The sequence below is a fragment of the Lepisosteus oculatus genome, chromosome 19 (assembly GCF_040954835.1).
Source record: "Lepisosteus oculatus isolate fLepOcu1 chromosome 19, fLepOcu1.hap2, whole genome shotgun sequence".
NCBI lineage: Eukaryota > Metazoa > Chordata > Actinopteri > Semionotiformes > Lepisosteidae > Lepisosteus > Lepisosteus oculatus.
The window spans coordinates 1,258,641-1,267,870 of NC_090714.1; the positions used below are offsets into that span (position 1 = coordinate 1,258,641).

A 9,230-nucleotide genomic window follows, 5' to 3' on the forward strand; every position below is an offset into this window, starting at 1 on the left:
TACCGATTTTCTGTGGGTTAAAGGCGGCTACGACGAGGAGCAGCAGCCAGGCCTTCCAGTACAGCGTGGAGATGGCCAGGTTCGGGGGCTGATACCTTCAACAACAACAATGATCAAGAGCGCTGCAATTTTAAAACCCTTGATGTTGTTTTTAATACACAGCAGACTTCTGAGGTTCACAGATTCACTTGTTTTGGCGGGTGAACTCTCGGAGAGCTGTTTTACCGATCACGAGTTGTTTTGACAATTTGCAGCACAAGTCTGCCGCTCTCTGCTATTTTCCTGGTTGCGCAGAGAAAGGAAAATATGGAGACAGCAGAAGCTGGCTCAACAGCTTTTAAAACCTCTTCAGCCACCACAGTATAAAAATGGCTGGTGAGGTGGTGAACCTGCTACAGAGATTCTGAAGTACTTACAGAAACCCTTTGAAAACAAGTTACATAAAGCAGAACAAAACTCATTTCCAAGTGCGAAAGAAAGACACCTGGATTAAAGCACAAAAAAGCAGTTGCTTTTTTTCTCCGGTTGCTGGTGTTTTGTTCAAATGCCCTGGGAGGATTCAAGGTCAAGCCAGCGCTGATTTACAGCACCTTGTAGGTTGGTGCTTTGAAAGGAAAACATAAAAATCATTTGCCAGTGTACTGGAAAAGTCATAAAAGGGCTTGTGTGACTGCACAGTCATTCAAAGGCCAGTTTAAGGACTGCTTTGTGCACCAGCGGAGAGATACGGGAGCTCAAAGACGTCAGCCTACAAGGTTCTGTTAATCCTAGACAATGCCACTGTTAATGTTCCGTTTTATATCTCTTTCTTTCCATGTTTTGTTAAATAAAAAAATGGTACCAACAATGGTACCCTTACGAACGTCAAGATCCTACTTGAAGATTTCTTAAGACTTAAGATTTCTTCTCAAGTAATTTATTAAATCTCGATAACTAAATCGGGTCTTTTTTCATAAACAGCATTTTGCAGAGAAATGTAGAAAGGACACACAATTTACGCATGCTTTCTAGTGTTATAAGAAAACCCTCTTAAAAAAAAACACCTTACAGAACAACGATAGTTCTTCATGTCATAAAAACAAGTAAAAAAAGAACAGATGCTTACATAATACTCTACTTAAATAATAGTTTAAAAAATAAATGTCCCTGCTATTTAAAATGAGAGAAATCAAATTGTAAGTCTATAGGATGTACCCTGGAGGAAGCTGTATATTCTCAGGATGATGGTAAGTGCACAGGTTAAGAACAGCATCAATCAGTTGAATTCTTTCCACTCTCAACACTTCAAGATCTGCACAAAAAAAAAAAGAGGAAGATATCTCATTTGTACGCATTAGAAAAATAAAATTAACCGGCCAATTTCACCACAACAATAAAGTAATCTCTAAATCCAGATAAAAAAAGTCCGCTGCAAAATACTCAGTTTACAAAATGTACTGTAACCTGTTTGTTATTCTAATCTAGACCCTAAATAATCTCCCCTTGTGGAAATGCAAACATCTGGTATAAAACATAAGTCATTTCATAAGATTAAACCATTATTGAGAAAAGTAAGTAATTTAAAAACTTTGAGAGACTGTGGCACTCAAAGTATACGACTTTAGGTCTCACCAGAATTCAGCATAACTCAAAAACTACAGGTAAGCCTAAATACGGAGAGGAACATCCGACTGTGAGATCTGCTCTGGGAATGAAGCCATGTGCTTCAGGGCCAGACTGATCTCTACACTGGTCTCACTGGTCAGCCCTACGGTGTTGCGGTGCGGTAAACCAGGAAGGCCGCGTTTTTGTTACCGTCCGACTGGACTCCGGCCGCCCTCTTCACCAGGTGGTCGGCCAGCTCCATGGCGTCCGCGGGGCCCAGCGGGAGGTCCCTGGACAGCCCGATGACCAGGATGCGCATCAGCGTGTCCTCCAGCAGAGGCACCTCCGAGCACAGGCGCAGGAAGAAACTGAGACAGGCGGGAGGCGCGAATGTTAGCACAGGCAATTTATCCGACAGCCGGCATTTCAGGAAAGACTCTTTGCCGACTGTATGGCGGCTTCAGAAACGGCAAGTATCCTTGGGAGCAAACATCTTTTACTCATCTGTCCACCCGTAATCAGAACTACTGCAAGCAAGGACCCCGAGGACTCTAAATCACGAGGCGCATGGCGGGACAACACTCGGGATGGGACGTCAAAGAAGCCAGGGTAGAGCGTGCAGATTCCACCCAGAAAGCATCTCAATCCAGAATCCACAACAACGTCGGCAATATATTTCAGCAATTTCCCTTCGGGATCAATAAAGTCTTATCTATCTATATTTAAAATATTAGAACTCTTGTCTACTGCTAATAGCACCATTTTGCTTCTGTCGAAAGCAACTCACAGATATGGGGTGAATGACTCATCGCTTACAATAAGAGCTCAGATTTATGCTTGATACCGGGCACTCAGGAGGTTAAATAAAATTATCAAATAATACTTTTTTTTATTATTTTTAATTTAATAATACAAATAATAAATAAAAAAATGGCAGAATTAAGGGCAGAAACAGAAAAATCCTGAAGGCTATCCTTACAGGTTTTTGTGTAACATGAAAAAGAGGACCTTATTTTTTCTTATAAATTCTTACTTCCGGTCAGTCTCGGGCGGCCAGTTATCCCACTTGTAGTAGGTCTCGGGCTGCTCGGTAAACAGTACCTTGTGCAGGCTTAAGAAACAGAAAACAGAGAGGGTTTTTTTTTACATCCAAAAGCACCAAACACATAAAAACATTTAATGTAAAAACCATCTTAAAAGAAGCAAGCTCTTGTAAATTCCACGGTTCTCAAGAATTTCCTGTTGTTTTGTCAAATTTGGAACTATGGTTATGGCCAAATACAGACTCATATGAAATTATCTGGCTATTCATAGCTTTCTACTGAGGTTAAAACTGCTGTGTGGAGACTCTTTACAGTTAAGCAGTGGAAAATACGGGGGAATTCACTATAAACACAAGCAATGTTTTGAAAGCTGATTCCTGGCACCTCTTCCAGTTCGGCCTACACTTGCTTCTGACTGAGACACAGTCTGTAACAAAGACCTACCAGTGAACATAATCCTTAGCTCCCACTTTGCTGATGGTTGGAACAACAGTATGAAGCCACCAAACAGCATCCCGCTGAATTGCAGCAATCTGATTTTGGAAAGCACGCAAGACTTCCAGATCTAAAACGTAAAAAAAGATGACGCTTCAACAATGCACTTGATGAAATGTAAGCACTGTTAACCATCAAGTACTAGCACAATAAAATACTTAAAGACAGACCTAAAGCTATGCTTATATACCGTTACTCAAAAATGAACTGCTGCAAAATCTTAAAGTAATTTTCTTAAATCGAAAAGTAATCTAGGAATGAGGAGAATAATTAGAAGCATAAGTGTACATTTAAACAATTACTATGCTCCCTGAATAAAGCCAATATTGGAACGAACAATAATGTGTTTGACATTTACTCTTCTTCTCTCCTTTGTCCCAGGCAATGCCAGACTCCTTGACCTGTGCTGTGATTCCAAGCATCATGGACACTGTCAACAGATCTGTCACTTGGATAACAAAACGCTCCTGGAGAAAGAGAACAAGCCACTGATTGCACAAAAAACAATTTAAAATCATGATCTAGTCACTATCAAGTCAACTATCAAAATGGTTGCCCAGGCTGGAAAAAATTTAATTATATTAAGCCATACAATAAACAAAAGCGTTTACGGATTGCTGCACGTCCCTTGCATGCTCTGACCCACTCACTTTGAATTCCATATCCACATAGGTTGCCTCTTTCCTCTCCTGCATCAGTCCCAGACAGAAAGACTGGAAGTTGATCTCATGCTTTGTCTGTTTGATGATCTCTCTTAGTAAGGCCCTGGAAGCACGTAAGTAATCATCTTTATTGGTCAGCAGATCCTGGAAGACCATGGCCAGAAACTAGGAAGGACAGAGAAAGACCAATGAAATGAGTATTGCAAAGCTCTGATTAGTTCTAGACCATAAGGTTTAGACCAAAAATTTGCACACACTCCTTTATCTTCTTCTATCTCTAAATATCTTCAGAGATTTTTCAAAAATCTAAAGCGCAGCGGTGTTTAGTAGTAAATTGCTATAAACCACATCATTAGAAAACGGACTAAAAAGTTAAAGCAGACAGTAATATTTTAGTATCCTTAATATGTTTTTCTAACTTACTGGCTGCACTTACATCCAAGCGCATTATTAAATCTCACCTTTGGGGCTTGCTCAGGGCTGTGCTGAAGCACAGTGTGGAGAACTTGCATGTTGTTGGGATTTCTGGCGTTTGATAGTTCATTAAAAATCACAAGTTTCACCATCGTACCTAGGTTGTCTCTATGAGCATTCAGAAGCTCCCTGTGGTAAAAATCCCAAGCGAGATACAATCCAGTCAGATTTTTATATTCATGTCAAAAGAAGCATGAAATTAAGAGACTGAAAGACCATGAATGATGAGAAGAAAAGCAGACAAAATCAGTTTCTCACCTGACACAAAGCATGTAGTGATTGAGCAGGACTTTGGGCTTGAGGCGGATTTTTATCAGGTTGGATACGACCTCCATGTCTTCTGCCCCGTGGGTGCTGCAGTTCATACACAGAGACATGAGCAGGTCCTGAGCTGGACGGGTCAGCTGCAACAGAAGAAATCCAGCTCGATCATCAGGTGAACGTCTTCCACACATTAAATCAAATCAACCGAAGGATCTGAGACACGGCAAAGCATTATGTTAAAACACAATCCTACAATACATCAATCCCACTATTCAAAAGGACTTGGTGATGCTATTTATCTTTTTGTATTTATTGCTGTTTATGGGTTACAGGTATAATAAATTAATATATCCTATATATCTCTATATATAAAGTGCATATATACATACCCCATATAAATATTTTAACTGTGTGTTAATCAAATTGGTCATTTTGTTTGCAAGTCACTATGTTATTAGTTATATTAAGAGTGTAACCTATCCTTGGTTAACTAGAAGTGAAATACACAAACTGATTTATGATGCCAAACCTTACTCTATTCCATGGATTCTTGTAGAAAGACCCCCTGCCCTGACGATCCTGAATCTCCATACTTAAAGGGTTCTCATGGGAGAAAATTCCCCTCCATACACCCTTCCTCTGTAGGTGGTGACAGTCTGGTCCCCAACCATGACGTGTCTCGGGGCCTGCCCGTACTACTTACAAAACCAGCACGGCGCCTCGTGCTTCCTCAGCTCTCACCTTGGGGTTCTGGAGCCACATCTCCAGCCGCTGCACTGCCATGAGCCGCACCTCCTTGTAGCCACAGGTGGCCGTCAGCAGCCGCAGCAGGTTCCTGGACACGTTGTCCATGGGCTGGCGACGGTTCAGCTGGTCCCGCAGGACGTCCAGGACGTAATCCTCCACGCTCTCGGCCAGCTCATCGTACCTGCAAGGCCAGAATGATCAGCGTGCTCTTTAGGGAGGGAGGGAACCATGCCCAATCAGGGACCCCAGGCCAGCGTGAGCCTGTGAGCAAGGGACAGCCCACGCGAAACAGGAAGCTAAGCCCTGGAGTCAGGATCAATATTGAGAAACCACTGCTAGTGTAAGAGGTACCTGGGCATAACCTGTCCCTCATCTTCCGGACTCAGTTTCTCTTCAGCGATCAGCAGCTCTGTCTGACTGTCGTCCTCATCTGGGGTGGACGGGTGAGGGCTGCTGCCTACAGAAGGAAAAACCAGAACCGCCATTTCTGTTTCAGAGCACCAGTTTCCAGTCTTTGAGATGCAAGCAGTCCTTTCCATGTTGTCGGCGTTAGTGTGTTGCGCAGGCACACAGCTGGAGTGAAGGTTAATTTATTCTTTAAGGCTCCTGAACTTTGTAGTTCATCTGCTCATATATTTTTTCCATACCCCGTCTGGCCAGTTACCCAAAACAAACACTTTGTGCCGCAGATGTCAGCTTTAGATGGACAGAACATGCATGGCTCCCAGTAACTGTAAGGATATCCCAGTAAGGATATTTTAAGAACTCATTTATTGATTTGTGTACCTTACCACATGTCTGCTTTATGATGTCTGATATGATATTGTAGATATTTACAAGGATGATTTTTAATTAGTTCTGATTTTTCTTCAATCTGTTCTCTTCAAACCTTGCCACAGATCCACAGTTCAAAGACACTGTAAATGCCTGTACCTGCACTGAGATCCCCTCCTGAGCGCCCAGCATCAGTCTGCAGCAGCATGCTCTTCGGGGGCATCTTCGTGGTGAAAGCAGTTTGGATGTTGTCAACAAAGGTTTTACAATGTGGACTGTCTACCCAGATCCGTTCTCCCAAAGAATCTTCAATATACACCTAAAGAAGGAAAAAATGTACAGTGTAAAAAAAATCATGAGATCTTAAAAAAAAAAAACTTGACTTCAAAAATGATCTGACATGTACAATGGACAACATTTTTCTTTTTTTCCCCTCAAATGTGACAATAAATACTCATATCACGCAAAGTGAAGAAAACAGCAGCTGGCCCTCACTTTCACAAATATTTCAGGCCAGTTTTCATCCTCCTCATAGGCAGCCATTAGCAGATTACAGGCCAGCACCGAGACAAGGCTGTTCCCCTTGGCCTTGAAATTGATGGAGGCATCACGGCGCAGCAAGCTGCACAGAGCCTGTCAAAAGACAAGACAAGTTGCTGGTGACAGGGAGGAAAGCTGAAGGCAGGCAACGCGGGAGCTGCAATAATAAATTACATTTCTTTTCCCACATCCCCCCCAAAAAAATCACTGGAATGCCGCCAACCTCGATGACTCCTTCGGTGGCAAAGACATTGGGCTTGATCTTGGCGAGGAACATGAGGCTGAGGTAAAGAGTGATGTCGGGTTTTGCGCGGTTGATTTTCAGCTGTTTCACTGCACCGCAGAGGATGCCCTCAATGCGATCATCGTTCCCCTCGGCCTCTGCGGCCTCGATCTCATCAAGCAGCACAGCAGGTGGGACTGCAGGGGCACCAGACGAGAGTTAGCAGGGAAGACGAAACCCTTCTTAAAACGACTGTGCAGAAAATTCAGATTTCAGTGGAAAATGCTGACAAAAGAAACATACAGTGGTAACACAAAAAGAAGCACGTTACTTTTCCGATACGATAATGCATCCGTGTTTCTAGATGTAAACTAAATCAAAGCTACTGATTTATTTCCTTGAGTGTTATTGTTCTTAGATTGACATTGACTGATATCATTTCTCACCTTCAATAGGCACAACGGAAGGCTCCTTGATGGAAGGTGATATAGCCCTCTTGTCCACAGAGGCCACGTCCGCCAGGCGCCCCAGAGCACTGAGGGGAGGGGTGGAAGAAAGCTTGGGGCGCTTGGTGAGACCCGAAAGGCCTGAGGCAGAGGGCAGAGTGGACGCGGCCTCCCTCTTGCGATCGGAAGGCAAGCTGGTGGAAGCCGGCTTCAGTAACACGGCCGGCGCCTTGGGTTCACTCGCCTGACTCTTTGAGCCCAAAGCAATAAAATCTCCGGGTGGAGGGTGACCTAGGAGAGCAATACAGACTTCACAGGACCTATGCAATTCAATTTGAATGACAGCACTAACAAAACTCAATCGCCAACGCGCACAAGTTCAAAGACGTCACGTAGAGATGAGGTGGGGAGCTGCGTCAACATGCGTAGGCCGCAAAGGAACAAGTAATAGGTTTATTCCCTGCTGAAAAGAGAAAAAAACACAACGTTTCACACCTGAAGAAGGCTCCACAGCCAAAACGTTGTGTTCTCTTTCTTCTCTTTTCAGCATGGAATAAACCTATTACTTGTTCCTGTGTAGAGATTTGTACAGAAAGAAAATTATTCTTCAAAACATCAGAAACATCTCAGTGAACTGAAGACTGGGGGATTTTGAACTTTTTGAATAGTTTCATTAACTAATACCTGCTATCACATTTCAAGCATGTGAAGGATTATGATTTACCTGAAGGTTTGGCTGCACTGCTGGGCCGCCTGATTGTAGCAGGCTTTGGTCGATTCATTCTGCTGGAAATGTCAATGTCTCACATCAGATGTAGAAATTCTGGCCCGATAAGGGGAGAAATAAATGGTCATGAAAACAAGCCCAAAACGTCATTCTTAAGCAGGCAAAACCATAAAAACAGACCAACTAAAGCTAATAACATGTTTCACAAATACTTAAGTAGCATAGTCCACTTTAAAAACAAATATTTTGATTTAGTCATTTTATTACAGTAAACTCATATCATTGTGCAAAAAGGCGATGGATATGTCTGCCCCAGATTAAGAGTTTCACAGACCCACACGATATTAAACGTTTTTTTTTCTACTCTGAAAATTATACATACTGTACGCACATACGCTGCAAATAGATGATCTCGTACACATAATGCAGTAGGTTAGTAACAAATGCGTCACTTAATGGTTAACTCTGAGCAAAGTTAACATTTACACATGAAATACCTCCTAAGGGGCACACGACCGGGTACGCATCACTCATTCCCGTCGCACGACAGGTTATCAGACCAATGCACAACACTTTAAACCAATGCGCTATCTTCTACTCATCACAAATAGAGAAGCGACTACGGAAGGGGCAGGGAGAATCACCTTTATATTTGAGATTTATCTGATTCCCATGGCCATTGTTTACCTCCGGAACTGAAACCTTGAGAAGACGGTGCAGCAGCCGTTCAGCACGGCCGAACCCAAGGGAACCGGAAACGGAAACCTCCCCCCGGAGAGGAGCGGAACTGAACTGCAACGACTGCGGGGTCACCCGGAACGAAAATAAAGCAGAGCGGGCAGTTTAAAACGTGTTTGCATCTGTTCCCTGTCCAAAATCATTAACACAGGCCACGTTCAGAGGTGGAGTTTCTCTTTTATGATTAGAAATAGTCAGGTATTAAATTATTAGGTTTTTATAAAACCGAAAAAGATAACCGTATAGTAATTAAATTAAAACAAAATTCAGCTTAATCTTTTTTTGACAATGCATTTTTTGGAACTGCATTGTAATAAGTCCTTCAGGCCTAACATTTTATGAAATATTTTTTTAAGAATTAATAGACTCGGATTTTAACATTCTTATCAGTAAGTTTTGTTTCCGTTTCAGTAGTGGCAAGTGCCTAAGCTGAATCCATACGTATTCTGCCACTAGAACGTTTGGGTTTTTAACTTTTTTCTCCTTTTAGCAAAAGAAACAAATACAAAACGG

The 9,230-nt window shown here is 42.4% G+C and overlaps 1 protein-coding gene across 4 annotated transcripts in view; it reads right to left on the reverse strand.

Annotated features, from left to right (window-relative positions):
* Nucleotides 1–8,742, reverse strand: part of ints1 (integrator complex subunit 1) — a 32,277-nt gene extending 23,535 nt beyond the window's left edge. Inside the window, exons 1-17 of one of the 4 annotated variants that reach the window (XM_069180726.1) lie at nt 8,624–8,742; nt 7,977–8,075; nt 7,253–7,543; nt 6,807–7,003; nt 6,539–6,676; nt 6,203–6,362; nt 5,617–5,726; nt 5,264–5,446; nt 4,517–4,662; nt 4,246–4,387; nt 3,773–3,949; nt 3,481–3,589; nt 3,072–3,192; nt 2,618–2,695; nt 1,795–1,952; nt 1,195–1,291; nt 4–95 (exon numbers count right to left, since the gene is read on the reverse strand). In XM_069180726.1, coding sequence (XP_069036827.1) covers nt 4–95; nt 1,195–1,291; nt 1,795–1,952; nt 2,618–2,695; nt 3,072–3,192; nt 3,481–3,589; nt 3,773–3,949; nt 4,246–4,387; nt 4,517–4,662; nt 5,264–5,446; nt 5,617–5,726; nt 6,203–6,362; nt 6,539–6,676; nt 6,807–7,003; nt 7,253–7,543; nt 7,977–8,034 — 2,257 coding nt within the window. In that variant the 5' untranslated portion in view covers nt 8,035–8,075; nt 8,624–8,742. Of the gene's footprint in view, nt 1–3; nt 96–1,194; nt 1,292–1,794; nt 1,953–2,617; nt 2,696–3,071; nt 3,193–3,480; nt 3,590–3,772; nt 3,950–4,245; nt 4,388–4,516; nt 4,663–5,263; nt 5,447–5,616; nt 5,727–6,202; nt 6,363–6,538; nt 6,677–6,806; nt 7,004–7,252; nt 7,544–7,976; nt 8,076–8,476; nt 8,576–8,623 lie in introns of those variants that run through there. The other 3 variants (XM_069180730.1, XM_069180728.1, XM_069180729.1) reach the window with 3 other exon arrangements.
* Between the last annotated feature and the right edge of the window lie 488 nt (nt 8,743–9,230).